Source organism: Channa argus, chromosome 6 (genome assembly GCF_033026475.1).
Source record: "Channa argus isolate prfri chromosome 6, Channa argus male v1.0, whole genome shotgun sequence".
NCBI classification, from domain to species: domain Eukaryota; kingdom Metazoa; phylum Chordata; class Actinopteri; order Anabantiformes; family Channidae; genus Channa; species Channa argus.
This window is the reverse complement of record NC_090202.1, coordinates 8,230,617-8,246,609: the sequence shown is the minus strand read 5'-3', so window position 1 is coordinate 8,246,609 and position 15,993 is coordinate 8,230,617. Positions and strand designations below refer to the sequence as shown.

The following is a 15,993-nucleotide window of genomic DNA, read 5'->3' as shown; positions in this document are numbered from 1 at the left end:
GCTTTTATATACCATCCTTTTCTTTTCTGCCGCCATAAGTCATTTTCCCCATTTTACTCCTATTTGCTTTTCATTTTCCCTCCTCCTTCTCTCCTTACACAGACTCCATCTCTGAGACGTCCGCACATACACAAAGATAAGTTATAATGCATCATTTTTGTCTTTACTGCTGCTTTTATGTCAGCTCAAACACTAAGAGCATAATAAAAATACACTGCAGTTGTGGATTAGTCGCGTTACTGTTATCCTAGGGGCACAACAACCAATGATGGTTACATACTAACTGGGTCAGTCTCTCAAGCAGTCAATTATTACACTTTATTTATTCTGCAATAAAGAATCTCATTAGAGCAGTCCAGATGATTGACACGAAAGAGTAAACATATAAACACGAAATGTAATTCCTAAGTCTCAGATACAAAGCAAATAGCACTTTATTGATTGACATGATTTATGAGAACACTTAACCAGAAGCTGAACCACAGTCCGGTTTCAAAGTGAGAATAAGCAGATGATTGAATTACTCCACTCCGTTAGGTTGCAGAGACAAAGGCTCGCTCAGCTCGAAAACCTTTGGCACCATTAATGGTCGAAATGGTTGACAGTAAATACAACTTTACATTCATTATGGTTCATACGCTTGTGCGTTATTCTTTTTTATTTTTTTATTTTTTTACATTTTGCCCAGGAGCACGCTGAACAGGAATGCAATGCAATCTCGTTGGAGGCAATTTTCCGGCATGAATCTTTAATGACAACATTCGTCAGGAGGATGGGACGTGTCGCAGCTGATGAAGTGGGCTCATTAAAGGACAATGCAAATGCCTGCAAGTGAGTTTACAAAATGCCAGTGTTGTTTTGTGTTAGGGTTAAGCAGACAACATATAAAGGACACCATCATAAAACAAATTCAGTTACATATGTATTCTAAAATGAGCCTATCCATATGTAAATATACATACACTGTAAATAATGGTGGATTTATCTCTAAAAGACAATAAATATACGCTTTTTAAAGATATTCACAGTGCATGTAGCCAGTCATAATGGTCATGAAATACACATTACTATGTGAAAAATGTATTCCAGTCCTGAATTTATGCATGTACTCCATAGAAAGTGAGAAGACCTAGTTGCTTGCTGATTGGACAGGCAGTGAACTGAGCAGACAAGCGGCTCTGGAATCTACATTCATACGCTGCCAACTGTAGTAAAATGTGCACAGTGTCACTCATTCAAATTTCACTGAATGTGCACAAGGCAGAAAACTGCTAACCTCGACCTCTCCTGCGACAAGCCCTCCCTCAAATGCTTGCCTTTCCTTTTTTTAGTTCCACTTCTTTTTCTGTGTGTTTTCCCCAAATTCACTCTACAAATTAATAGCAGCAGCATTAATTGTATAACACATGAAACAACCGAGCAGCTGGGTGCACAGAAAGACACGTCTAAAAGTTGAAATAAACATTTGCAGAAAAATACACACATTTGTTTGGTAAGTGACGTCACGTAACATATATCCTCAGCTTTGCGAGTGAAGCTACTTCACAAAATGCACAAAAACACACACACGGATGAGTCAGACGCATGGGTCAGGTGACCTATTTCCTCATAGCTGAGTCATCTGTGAAGACAACCCACAGGAGCAGCTTCGCACCAGACATCAGCCTCACATGTTAGTGAATTTCGCTCTACCTGTATCTAATTTATGACGAAAAGCTGCCATATGGTCAAAGTCTTGGCAGAAATACAGATGCTTCACTGGAATACTGCTTCTCTCTTCCCACTCCTCCCTTCCTCTGGATCTGTCTCCATCTCAGCTGTTTACCCTAATTTACTACTATCTGTCATTCCACAGGCTAATCTATCACTATGTACACTACAGACAGGTGATGAATGTGCTCTCATTACGCTATCAAATGAGGAAGTACAAGAGGAAGCAAACAGGCTCTAATAATAGTCTTAAGCAAAGTCTATATTTGGATCAAGTGCCAATTCTGTTAGAGTGGTGTTTGAAGAAAGAAATACTAAATGTGGAATGATTAGGAAATTTGTCCTTTAATCCTTTGTTGTCAAAGTTAGCTTCCTTCTGGGAGCCCCCTACTCCACATGTCACTCTTCCCCCTCCCCAGCTTGTTTTCTGTAGGCCTCATTGAGCAGCTGTATGTCCTCATGATATCCCGAGTTCTCCTGCGTCTGCCGCCGGCTGTTCTGCCGGTGGGCCTCCACAGTGTCAGGTATAGTGATATTGATGGTCTCCGTCTCGGGGTTGCCGCTGCTGGGGATGAGCAGGGAATAGGACGCCGTCTCACCCAGGTCGCAGGAGACAAAACGGTTCTCCCTTCGCGAGTAGCGCAAGGACGGTGAGCGAGCGTGAGTGGACGATTGGCTGATGTTAGAAATGATGGAGACACTGTCCATGGCCTCCTCGTTGTCGCAGATTTCCAGAACCTCAAGGTGGATCTTGACATTGGTGTCCCCCACACCTGCCCCTATACCCATCCCCATTCCAATCTCCATGCCCATCCCTATGTTGCTGACGCTCCCGTCTCCAGCCTTGCCTCCTGACGCTGGGTCGTCTGCATTGGGTTCGTGGCCAACTGACTTAGAGCGATACACCTCCACCTTCAAAGCACAGAGAGATTGATAATACATTCTTGAATAGTATGGAGTCATAATGAAATTCAACATACTGTCTGAAACTTTAATGAACCCAATTTCCCCATAGAGATTAATCAAGCCTGATTGTATTCTCTTCAGTAAAATATAAAACAGTCCTCTCCAAAAGTATTGGAACGACAAGACTAATTTATTTGTTTCTAATGTGCATGGAAGACATTTGTGTTTATGATCAAAAGAAAAATGTCAGCTTGTATTTGATGATATTTACACAATATAACACATTTTATATTAGATCAGCCACATGTTATCTCTAACAAAAGTAATGTAAAATAAATAAATCTTAATATTTGGTTATGAGTCCTTTGTTTTGATTACATTCTTCTTTGAATTTCTAGAAAAAAATCTTCCTATACAACTCTGAATTAAGTCTGCAGTAACGTCATGACTTATATCATCAATAATGATCAGTGAAACTGTTCCAGAAGCAGCTATGCAGCCATAAACCATGACACGTGTCTCAATCATTTCTCCTTCACTTTGCTCTCACCCAGTCCAAAAAATTTTTTTTTTTTTAACTTTTGTGGCTCGACTCTGTACATTTTTGGTAAATTCCAACCTCGTTTTCTGATTCTTCCTGCTGATGAGTGGATCGCATGTTATGGTTTGGCCTTTGCATTTCTGTTCATAATGTTTTCTTGAAATGTTGGTTTGTGATAACTTCACCCCTGCTGTGTGGAGATTGTTGGTCATGTCACTGACTGTTGTCTTTGGATTTTTTCTTTACAGCTCTCACGATGCTTCTGTCACGAGCTGCTGTGTCTTTTTCCTTTCTGACCTGTTCTCTCTATGTCACTCAGTACACCAGTTTCTTTTTTAGCACATTCCAAATAGTTATGTTGGCTATGATCAATGTTCTTGCGATGCATTTGATTGTTTTCCCCTCTTTTCTAAAATTCAAAATGGCTTGTTTTTCCCCAAAGACTGGTTTTGAGTTTTTATTAGTCTCCTGATCTATCTTCATATTTAACACAAGCACACAGGGATATTTATCTTTAACATCCATAAGTAAAAAAAAAGTCTAATTGGATTGAAAAGCATTACCTTCTTGGCATTGTTTGGAGAGATTTTGAGTCCATCACTGCTGACCTCGTAAGTGGAAAGAGAGAGGGTCTTCCCTGTGGGTGCTTGCAGAGATACGGTGCCCTGAAAGGCGCACAATGGGATGGACAGTCCACCCGATGACCTCTGCTTAGGGAAACAAATACGAGCAAAAAATACGAGGTAAACATTATTTACCACTGGATTCCACCATGGCTGCTCATTGTGATATTGACAAGAAGAACAATGAAAATTGGTGATGCTTGAGAAGGTCCTTTTGTCTTTGTTTTTTTTTTTAACCTTCCTGACCTACAGCACTGCAAAAAACGTGACATATTATGACTCCATGTACAAGCTACACAGCAAAAATTGAACTATTATCATTTCGGTGTCAGATTTCCTCATTATTTCTTTTCAGTTTGCCGTCGTTTTTCAACTGCATGACTGATTTATATTGATCATTATATTTCCTGTTTTCCAGTCATGTATTTCTAATGTTTTCATATAGATTCACCACGCTGTACATCTCAATTGTCCTGCGTAAACATGATGTATGTGAGAAAATGCATAATGCTGGTGGGGGAACAGAGAAACATCCAGCAGTGAAGAGACTGTGGCAGGTCTCATTAGGACCTCTAAATTATTTAGATTAGTGCGATGTAATGATCTTATTGTGACTATGACGCACAATAGAAAACAAAGAGGATGTCAATCTTTTGTCCTGCCAGGCTCTGTTTTCCTGTCACTGTGTTTGCATCATTATGAATGGGGAGAGAGGCAGAGATAGAGAGACCATGATGCTGAGCTGAAAACAGATTGTCAACTAAATCAAATGAGGCTGAGAGCCCATCAGTGTGGGAAGTACTTTGACGGGTATGTTTGTGCATGTGTGTGTTTATGTGTGTTTTGGGTGCATTCTGTATATAGTCACGTGCCTTTGTTAGAGGTATTGTCAGTATCCAGTACAGTGAGCACGGCACATTGTTGTAGCAGTGCAGCTTTTGTGGACAAACTCCAGACAATGGATGACCATGACATTGTGTATCTCTGGCACCCAAACCATAAATGCAAATAAAAACATTTCTTATTCTCCTCCCGCTCCACCAAGATGTAAATGTTTATTTATTTCTTTATTAGAAATGGTGACAGGTATTAAATGGTTTGCCATAAAATCTGGAAATAAATAATTATGCTGTTCAGAGGACATCAATATAAGTTTTGTAAATTTGACTTTTATCAGGTTTTTACCTGAAAAGTCACAATAATTATTGGATGGATTACAATTAGTAAAAATAAAAAAAAATGAACCATGTAGCTCATTATCACAAAGCTTGTTTGGCAGACAATTATTTTTGTTCCTACATTCAGCGTACATTAATACCTTTATTATTACCATTTTATTATTATTACATTATTGTTTCTGTAACCAACAGCAACGTGTCAGTCACCAGCAAGTCCATTTCTGTGGTTGACCCATCAATGCCTTTCTCTCCCCTGACAGATGTTTCTATGTCTAAATACAAGGTAAATGTCTCTTTCTGTCATTTCCCCCGTTTGTACAAAGGCCTACAGAGTAAGTATTTCATAGGAGGTCAATCTCATTATTGCACCTATTTGAAATTAGCCACTGTACTGAAAGACACCTGTTACTGATATCTACAGAACCTTTGCTGTGTATTGATTCTGGATTTGTTATTTCCCTGTCGGTTTGAAATCAATAATTTGTCAGTCCCCACCTTGTAGCCTCTTTGCAGAGAATAACATTGTTTTTCCAGCTTCTGATGTCTTCTCTATAGGGTTTTAGTTCACTACATCTGAATGTACATTAGATCTCTATTTCCCCCTTAGGGAGAAGGCTTTTGAATGTGCCCCCCAGCTTGGTGCTTGATAACAGAGAGCATAAAGTCACAGAAAGGGTAAGGATGTCTTTATACTCTAATTCTACCTCACCCTGTGGATGCCGAAGGCTGAAAGGGATGACAATAGGGAGTGAGAGAGAGATGATGGGTAATGACATCTACTCTGCTAATAAGAAACAAAACACAGCCAGGATAAGGTGTAAATCAAAAACTATCTTTTGGTTTTGTGTCCATGTACATGTACTGTACTACCTGCTACTGTTTATATGTCAACTAATGTTAGTTCATGTTTACATCTTTTGGGACTGTGTTTGGGAGTGAAGAAGGTTGCTGCGTCTGTGCTTTATTATTTTTCATATTTAGTGCTTCGCTGTGTGATCATGCATATGCAGTGTGTGGGAGCACACACACATAGTGTAACTGTACTTGTACATACGGACCTCAATCAATACCTAAGACCTTAGGGAGCACAATATATAGAGTGTGTTACTAAGAAACTGAGAAGTAGGACAAGCACATACACACATATACACAAGCCAGCAGCAAGCGTCTCAGACTTATGCATGATGCAAAGTGCGTGCCAAAGCCAAGCTGTAGATGCATGCTCCATGGATTTTTCACCCTCGAGTGATTTTCAAACCAGACTTATAACTAGAGCAGAGGAAGAGAGAAAGTGAGACAGATTTATCCATGTATGTATGCTGCTGCATCTGTTTTGTCCTAGTTTAAGTTTGCGTCAAGCTTGTAATATTATTGTTCTAAGAGTCACCATTACATAGATCAGAGGGTACTAAAATTAAATTTGAATCAGGGTCTAACTTTGCAAAACAAAACTATGTCAAACTTTGTCTGGACTGCCAAATCAGACCCGTGACAATATGTACTGCTGCATGTTGTCCTTCATTCCGGCTGTAGGTGGTGTCCAGCAAGCAAATGTGTGATACACAGACAATTGGAAACATTTTGGGGGGAAATCTGAGCTAAATAGAAGAGATGGAATCAACCCTTCTTTAGATGGTGCAGATGTCTTGTCTAAAAATACGAGGTTGTTAGACGACCGAAAGCATGACAGAGTTGAGCCTAGGACACAGAGACTCAGTCCTACATGCCTCTCTGCAATGACCCTCCCTCCCGAAATACAAAAAGAAGGTAATATTAAGAACCCGATAAAAGTTATATTATAATATTTAAAACCTAACACAGTGCTCAAGCTCAAACAAATGTGGACCTTTACACATACGAAATCTGTTAGTAATTACTTGATTAGTGATCATCGAATTGATTTATCTTGTCTTTGTGAAACGTGGCTGCAGCAGGAAGAACGTGTCAGTTTAAATGAATGAGTCCAATGAATTATCACACTCCTAGAAGCACAGGCCGAGGTGAAGGAGTAGTAGCCGTCTTACCACTCAAGTTTATTGATCAACCCTAGACCTAAACATAGTTACAATTCATTTGACAGCCTCACTCTTAGCCTCCCACAACCAAATTGAAAAACTTAAGAACATGTTCTATATGTTACTGTCAACCATCAGCTACAGTAGGTGTTTGTCTGAATTCTGTTAAAAAAGTTCGGGAAAATCTTCCTTTATCGTTTGCTTCACTACAGTACAATGAAAGGCAGCCACCTTAACTTTGCTCCTTTACAGGTTGATTGTCTTGCTGATAATGCTGCAGCCTCACTGTGTACAACTCTCAATACGCTTGCTCCTCTGAAAATGAAGGCAGTGAATTAAAGGAGGCTCCATGGTACAATTCACAAACTACAACAGGCATCACAAAAGCTGGAAAGGAAGTGGGGTTCTACTAATTTAGAGCAATCCTGCTTCACCTGGAGGTTAATATTTCTTTTTTTTTTTGTCCTTTCAGCCTATCCCGTGAGTTCAGGGTGCCGATCGCCGGATGCCCTTCCTGACGCAACCCTCCCCAATTTCTACCGGGCTTGGACCGGCACTGCACAGCTGGGGATGGGAATGGGCTGTTAGGAGTTCAGTGCCTTGCCCAAAGACAGTCTGACATATAGCTGGGACCAGGGATCAAACCACTGACCCTGTGGTCCATGGAACACTTGCCTTACCAACTGAGCGGGAGAGGTTAATATATCGGTTTAATAATATATAAAAAGCCCTCTGTTGGGCCTAGTATTCCCTCAACGTTCAGCTGCAGTGAATCCATGACTTTCTTTACAAATAAAATTGTTAAGTCAATTACATACCGATATCCACTCTCCCCTTGTTTTTTAAAATCCTTGAAAAAGTAGTTTCAAAACAATTATGTGACCACTTGCACAGAAATAACTTTTTTCCAATGTGAGAGTCACCAACAATCCTCTTTTAGCTTCAGTCACTGGACTTTTTTTTCATTCCCATCCTGTTAGATCTTTGTACAATGACCACAATATTTAAATACAAATCCGAACATGTCATTGTAATATAAGGGCTGATTTATATATTTTCTATAATATAGATTCCAAATTGTTCATATTAATGATTAATCTTCCATAAAAGTTAGTTATGGGGTTCCACAGGGTGCTGTTCTAGGACCAATACTTTTCACTTTATCCTTTAGGCAACAATATTAGAAAACACACATTTCCTTTGCTTTACAGATGACAACCAGCCATGAAAAACCAGATGAAACACAGTAATTAGCCAAACTTCAAGCAAGCCAAAATGACATGAAAGCCTGGATGTCCTCTAATTTTTTATTCTAAATTCAGAAAAAGCTGAAGTTATTGTATTTAGGCCTAGAAATTTCAGAATTATGTTGTCTAACTTTAGATGTCATAGCCTTAGTCTCTGGTACTACTGCTCCCCATAAAATCAAGAATAGAATTTAAAACCTTCCTCCTTATATACAACCCTTAAGGGTAAACTACCATTGTATCCTAAAGACCCCAAAAAAGCATATAATTTCAATACATTACTTTGTTCTTGAGTACAGGCCTACTAGTGGTTCCTAGAATTTCCAAAAGCAGAATGTGAGGTGGAGCTCACAGGTATCAAGCCCCTCTTCTGTGGAAGCAGCTCCAAGTTTAGATTCAGGAGGCAGACACCCTTTCTGCTTTTAAGGCTAGGCTTACAATGTTTCTTTATGATTATACTTAGAGTTAGAGCTGGCTCAGCTGACTCTGAACCATCTCTTAGCTATGTTGCTATATACTTAGACTGCTGGAGGACACAGCTCCTTAGATCTCCTCTTCTCTCTCCCGCTGCATTTATTTGTCATTATTGCATGACATTTACTTTGTGTCTATCTCCCATGGTTGCGCTTCTCCCTCTCTGTCTCCTTCTGTCCGTACCTTTCTGCAGGTATTCTTTGGAGCTGTGTGGCCCTTCAGCCTGCCCAGGGCTTTGTTTGTTGCTTCTTGTTGCTCTTCTTTGTCTCTCTCTCTGCTCTCCACTCACCTCAAGTGGTCAACGCAGATGGCTGCCCACCATGAGTCCGGTTCTGTCAGATTTTTTTTCCTCTCAGCCATCACTCGCTGAATGTGGATGGGTTGGGTTTTCTGTGTAAATCTGTATAGTCTTGATGTGTATGATTTAAAGTGCTTTGAGATTATTTTGTTGATGGGCTCTACGTAAATAGAGTTGAATCGAATTGAATTTACATTACTGTGCTGTGAGTTTCAAAAGTGATGCCTGTGGCTGCACATGCTGTTTCTCTCATCGCTCCCTGTTATCTTCAGTGCCAGGATGCATTCATCATTAAGCCTTCTCTGTTTTGCCCTTGTTTAACAATTCAACTCCAACTCAAACACACACACAAAGGGAGAATTAACCTACTGGTATTACAAGAGCACAGGATGTCAGCGACAAAGACAGAAATGGATTAAAAAGGATTATTGGACAGTGGTTTGTGTGCCTGTGGCAAACCACTGGATAGAGCAACTTGACTCTTAGCGAATCATAAATAGCTGAACATAAATTCAGATCTCAGTAGACAGATCACTGTGTTATATGATATATGGCATAGCTGTGTAGAGTGGGTTTGGGTGACATCGTTTTGCCAAATTCAAACCATATCACAGATATGTAGAGAAACATTTGCAAAGACACACAATAGAGCTAAATGTCAGCGGGTGAATCTTATTTATACTGCCTTCAAAACCACCAAAATTCACGATGCTATATCAATGAAAACAGCTGAGCAAGGGAGTTATGCTGATTTTAGAGTGTCTATGGAACAACGGTGAATGAATATTTGGCTTTGAAAGACAGGCTGGCATTTGTTACAAAAACGCTATACTGTTGATAGTATCTTGATCAATTGCTCTATTAGTCACAGTCCATTAAGGCTTAGCAGAGATAAAGATGTGTAGAGTGTAGAGAGGAGAGTAGAGAGGAGAGTAGAGAGGCTACAGGATAGGAGATTTTACCCATTTTATCTAAATCACGTGCAGCTCCCAGTCTGTCAGCTTGATTTTAAAGAGGCATATTCACAGACGTGGAAAAAAACCCACAGAGACCCAGACTCATAAACAAAATGTCAGATATTCAGGCCGACAAAACCATAAAGCCTGGCTAGTATGGGTGCATTGTAAAAACACAGAATTTCATTTAATTTAAACCAAATGTAAACACTAGAAAGAGAGGTTTGAAAATCCATCAATTTTATGGTTTACTAATAAACCCTGTACAATCACATCTAGAATAATTTACCATATTGCATGCTTACATTTTGTGACTAGGGAAAAATGTGTGAGTGTGTGGAACAACGAGTGGCTGGTTCAACATCAAACATCTTAAATCTGGCCTGTCCGTACCTGTCTGGGTGTTCTCTCTGACTTACTCCTGCACCACTCCCAGTCCGTCAGCTCAATTGTCCGACACTCCTCGTGTGACAGCCTCCTCTCTGGCCCTTCAAACACAGACGACGCGTCATTTTGATCCTGCTCCTGGTGATGAGAGGACAGTGAGGGGACACAGCGGAAGTCGACGTCATCTTCGTGGTTCTCATGGGGAAGTGGAGGACAATCGGCCAGGGCCTCTCCTCCACCGGCCAACGCTTCCAACAGAAGGTCTGAATGAGAGGAGCTGTCCGCTGGACATGTGACGCTGAAATCAAAATTAGGCCCCAGGGAGAGCCCACCGCTTTCTAAAGCATCGAGACGGGCATTAGGAAAGTCACAGTTAAAGAGACTGTGATAAGCCGGCTTCTCAAAGGGTGGACTGTTGTGAGACACGGCGGCATGCGACAACTTATACACTCCATAGCCTTGTTGGAAGGACAGGTTGAACTCAAATCTTTTCATCACTGCCGAAAAAAAAGTCAGGGAGAATAATTTTATTACACCCTCATGCTGCTTTTACTTTAAATCACATTGGGAAACAGCACTTAATTATGTAGAAAAATTCTTTTTTATTGTTGGTAAATTGATATTACATTGTGGTCTACCTGAGGGCTTCTGCACTGGATCCCGTTTGCAGTTAATGAAGCAGCCACACGGCATGTGGATCCAGCGCTCGGAAAGCACAAATAACGGAGTCACCGCAGGGGCAAGCAGAGTGAGAAAGAAGCTCAGAGTCTCCAGGGACGAGTTGCGTGCGTTCACCGTGTGACGCACCAGCACCAAAGTCTGTGAATGAAAGGGAAGGGGAAATTAATTCACTGAGGAGTCAGTGATTCAATATGCATGAGGACATGGGGGGAGGGAGACACGTAAATGAAGAGAAATCACACCGATCCTGCAGCCGTACTGGGCTTCTTTTGCCCTCTTCTTTTGGTTATTATTTACATATGTCGTGAGTGTTGTTTGAGTTACAGCAAACAACAAATTTGGGAAAAAAGCAACATTATAATATTTTGTTTATTAGACAATGAAGCTGTGCTATTATACATGATGTTTAGTATTCTAGCAACAGAAGCAGCATTGTGCTGATATTGATCTTTACAACCACAGACATGTAATTTCTCTCATTTAGCTCCAAAGGATATATCTGCAAATGCAGATGCATATACAAATAATAACTATAGTGAAATCATATTAAGGAGAGTGTGTCCTCGTTCAGACTTGTTTTTCCAAAAAACAAACACAATAATCCCATATACATAAAAAAAAACTAATTGTAAAGATACTGTAAAGATATTGTATCTCTGATCAGTGAAATGAAATTTTCTGTCTAATCATCTCCAGTGATTTTGTTTATTTCCATCGCTCCAAGTCTAAAATGCCAATTCTGTTTGCCCATGATTGTCTGCTGGCTGCACAGCTTTTATCGCCTGTATTTTTTAATTTTTTTTCCTTTTTTGTTTGAGCAGGAACAAATGTTGAAACAGCAGCACTCACTGTGAAGCAATCATGCAAAGTATTTCACGAGGCAACCCCATGAATGCTGCCCTTTAGGTGTTGACTAGAACCTGCCAACTACTGCTGTCCAGGCCTTCAGAGAATGATAATTTATCAGGGCACTGGCTGTGACTAAATACTAGCTAAATTTCAAAGTTTTTATTCATCAAAAGTGTACAGCGTGATAAGATGTTTGAATGGCTTAAACACTTTATACACATTATAAATATATTTATGTGCTGCAATGCTTCACAAGGTTGTCTCAATAGACATTCAGGGACACTCGGGGGTTCTACTTGGCCCACTAAAAAAGAAAAAAAATTCATTTGGCTTCTCATCACATAAAACAGTTTTAATTGAGTTACTTGGTTCTATCCCAAATGAAAACACTAATATCTGTTAGTTTTGTTATTATTTTGTAATAAGACCATGATTTATTATGAATGATGTCCACAGATGGTCAACCCAAACACCTCAACTCTGCTTATCTTCCAAGTTAAATCACTGAAATAGTGAGTTTAATAGAGGCAAGCAGGGCATTCAACCTGAAGTGGGGTTTATTTTAAGATTCTGTCTTGTGGAATCTTATTTTTCAAGGAACTGCAGGTCAGAGGTTTTTCCCTTACAACGAGACAGTTAGATGAAGCTACAGGTTTGTTACAGGTTGCTTCATGGATTTTCTAAAAACAAAATACAGAGCCCAGTACACTATACATCTCATGCCAACTAAAAATGTACATTTGAAATGACACACACACACACACACACACACACACACACACACACACACACACACACACACACACACACACACACACACACACACACACACACACACACACACACACACAAAAAAAAAACCATGGCTAGGAGATATTTTGAGGGATTTGAAATGGTTATGTGTAAATGTTAGACTGTTGCTGTTGGCTTCAGCTACTATGGCACTTGATTTATTACGCAGCTTACCATCATCGGCATCCATAAAATAACTCGGACAACCGCCAGGATCATGGAGAAGCGCTTTTGTGCAAAGACCACTGGCGTGTCCCCGACAGCAGCTGTCCCCCTGTCGCTAACAGTCACTGGGGATAGACCCCTGTCCTCATTCTCTCTGAGTTGTGTCCCGCACGAACTTGGGCTCAGTTCCTTGTAGTCTCCAAAACTTTTGTCGAGGCTGTCCCGGGAAAAGGACTGGAGATCACAGATTGGAGCAGCACCACTCACTCCTCTGGCCATCTCCAAATAGCTTGGGTAGAGTAAAGTCCTCTGGGGCTCTCTGGAGCACAGCAGCTGATAAGTGAGGGGGGTGAAGAAAAACAACAAGCCGCAGAAACACAGGGAATATAAAGAGAAGAGCAGCAGGACGTAGAAGCTGTCGCTCTCTGGGAAACACCCGAGAGACGCCGGCGTAAAGCTGCCCCATCCGCACAAAGGTAACACACTGACAGCCAGGCTGACCACCCACACACCGGCAATAGCCCACATCACTCTGAGAGGCCGGTCGGCAGAGTGGAGCACTCCGAACCTCTTGGTGACATAAAAAGTGTAGGCTGCTATAAGACAAGCCTTCATATTGCTAGAAACACCCTGGAACACGTACAGAAGTCCAGATAAAGTGCACAGGCTGCCGGAGCCCCCACCTCCATTTGTCTCCCACTGGAGAAGCATGAATAGGGAGAGGGGGACCACACTGAGCAGGTCGTCCACCGACATGGAAGCCACAATGAGAGACAGGGACGTTTTCCTCCTCATCCTGAGGAGAGACAGCAAGGAATAGACACCTCCGACGAAGGTAGCAGCGGCGATTGTTACGCACAAGCCGAAAAGCAGCAGGCGAATTTGCCTCTCCACCTCCGAGGGATCTGTCTTCTCGTAGGTGGCCGTGGAGAAATAGCTCTGGTTGGGCGCCGGGGAGCTCAAGTGCGTCGTGGACATCCTCAGTGTTTAACTTCTCTGCCTCTTTTGGCACTTTGAAATAGTCATATCCGACTCATTAGCCTGTGAAGTTTACCGCGCTGCAGAGATGCGTTTGCATCTGCATCTGCACAAGCATCTACAAAAACCAACAGACACAGGAGAAGATGAGAAAGACTCAGGGCAACGTCCGTCTAGGATCCACCTGGGAACGCACCAAAACCAAAGTCGCCAAAGCTTGGACGTGCAGCCTCCAGGTACCGTGCTGGCAGACACTTTCTGTTCAGTGTTCAAACTGCACAACCAGGGAACCGCTTGTCTCCAGCTGCACATTACGCGCTGTCGTCATCACCGTTTCCTCTCACGGCATTTGGGGATGGGCCAAACGCACGTCTACTACAAGCGTGTCTGTGTGAGAGTAGTCCGGTGCATCACACCGGACTACGACCCTCTTCTCGGGTCATGCAACATACAAGCTTTTCCACTGTCTCTCACTCACTGAATAATGCACATTAACCATAACTGAATACAAATGAGAAAAAAAAAAAATCGCATTTTGGTTTTCCTTCAATGCAGATTTGTTTGTGGGCCCCATCGCTTTGTGGTTAATTGCATTTGGAACCCAAATTGACCAGCCTGTGTCTGTGCTGGCCAGTTTCCTCAGCTTGCTTTTCATTGCTCTGTTTTCAAAACCTTTTTAGCTTAATGGAATCTGGAAACCAGATGCCAGGCTTGCAAATAATGAGGGAAACATACATTAGATAAGATTGGAGTGGTATCTTGTGACCATGTACTGTAGCCTGATGCTTTCTGAGCCTGAATACAAACAGAATAAAGTCAGTTTACTGTAAATGGGTCTGACTGGAGCATCCATCCTAAGGCAGGCAGACACATTCAGAAAACTGCAGAAAAATTATTTTAGCGTAGTTTATCTATTCACTATCAATGATGTGTTTAAATGACAATTTAATAAGCAATTATACTGATTGTTCTATAGTAGATGGAAATGCAACCAACCAAATAAAAAAACTGTGGGACCATGTGGCCGGACAGAAGCACATTAGTCTATGTGTGTGTTTCTTCACGTGTTTAAATCCTTTGCCTCCTGTGGAATCAGCCTTGGCTTGTATTTCCTAGTAGTGTTCAAAGATTTGCATGCTCAAGGACTCCTCACCTTGTTTGGATGGCTCGTGGGTGTTCATGTATGCTCCAGGGGACTCACAGATAGAAATAGTGCATCATGTGTACGGTCTGTTTATTACCGGTAGATTTTTGGACTTGTGCCCTTTATGCAAATGTGGATATGGATAAACATGACGACAGCCCACGAGCATTTATTTACAGCACCTTATTATGTTCTCACTCGCTGTGGGATATCACTATATGGTGTCTGTGTCTCTCAGCCGGTGTGCAACAGGAATAATTGCAAATATGACAATGATTGTAAGTGCATCTGACTTCAGGTAATTGATTTAGTGTTTGGACTAAGTGACTTACAGCCAGTCTAATGACTAGACTCACTCTGGGCCACAAGGACACAGTGAGGAGCATACATGGACAAAACACAACTAACGGGTGCATAAACACACACACACACACACACAAGCTATACCAGCTCAGCTTAGCGTCACATACCAAGGTGACCTACTTTATGTGTCTGTTTGTTTATGCATGCATGTGTAAAGGCATGAGGTGAAGCTCTGTGAGGATTTCATAGACTTGTGCACATATTGGAATAGATCAAATGTAGTGGAGCTGTTAGAAAATATGAGAAGCATCATTATGTCAAAACACATCTCATCATAATTTTATGGATGATGGACTAAAAATGTTACACGGAGGTTTGTTAGACGTGTAGAGGAAGAGACACAAAATTACAGACACATGTTCACCCTTTGAGAATATGAAAAATTTATTAAGTGGATTTTAAGTTGAAGTTTACACACAAATATGTAAAGTTTGGGCAAATATTTTGTATCTGTGACCAGCTCTGCTTACACATTAGATCGGCTCATTTTAAATGATACAATTCCAGATATGGACCAATGGTCAATAGCAGAATAACAAACAGAAAGAGTTTAATGATGTTTTTCAGCTGTATCTGTGTTCCCCTAAAAAAAACTACTAAATGAATTACATTCATAAATAAATTAAATTAATCAAATTAATTTTTCCATCCCCAGACTGACACAGAAACATATGTTCCTGCCCAGT

The 15,993-nt window shown here is 41.0% G+C and overlaps 1 protein-coding gene across 2 annotated transcripts; it reads right to left on the bottom strand.

The window, feature by feature from the left end:
- Nucleotides 1-416: 416 nt before the first annotated feature.
- LOC137129417 (probable G-protein coupled receptor 149) lies at nt 417-14,803 on the bottom strand. 2 transcript variants are annotated; one of them, XM_067508543.1, is made up of 5 exons: nt 12,832-14,803; nt 10,974-11,154; nt 10,342-10,832; nt 3,721-3,867; nt 417-2,622 (listed from the first exon to the last, which is right to left on the bottom strand). In XM_067508543.1, the coding sequence occupies exons 1-5, from the start codon at nt 13,798-13,800 to the stop codon at nt 2,110-2,112; spliced, it is 2,301 nt and encodes a 766-aa protein (XP_067364644.1). In that variant the 5' UTR covers nt 13,801-14,803; the 3' UTR covers nt 417-2,109. The 2 variants fall into 2 exon arrangements, with proteins under 2 accessions (XP_067364644.1, XP_067364645.1); XM_067508544.1 differs by having other exon boundaries at nt 3,721-3,864; nt 12,832-14,801.
- Nucleotides 14,804-15,993: the final 1,190 nt, after the last annotated feature.

Excerpts from the sequence above, each read along its gene's own strand:
- LOC137129417 (XM_067508543.1), bottom strand. The coding sequence starts at position 13,800 with ATGTCCACGACGCACTTGAGCTCCCCGGCGCCCAACCAGAGCTATTTC. Across the intron at positions 11,155-12,831 it reads TTTTATGGATGCCGATGATG|ACTTTGGTGCTGGTGCGTCA; the intron begins GTAAGCTGCGTA and ends TTTCATTCACAG. Across the intron at positions 10,833-10,973 it reads TCCAGTGCAGAAGCCCTCAG|TGATGAAAAGATTTGAGTTC; the intron begins GTAGACCACAAT and ends TTTTTTCGGCAG.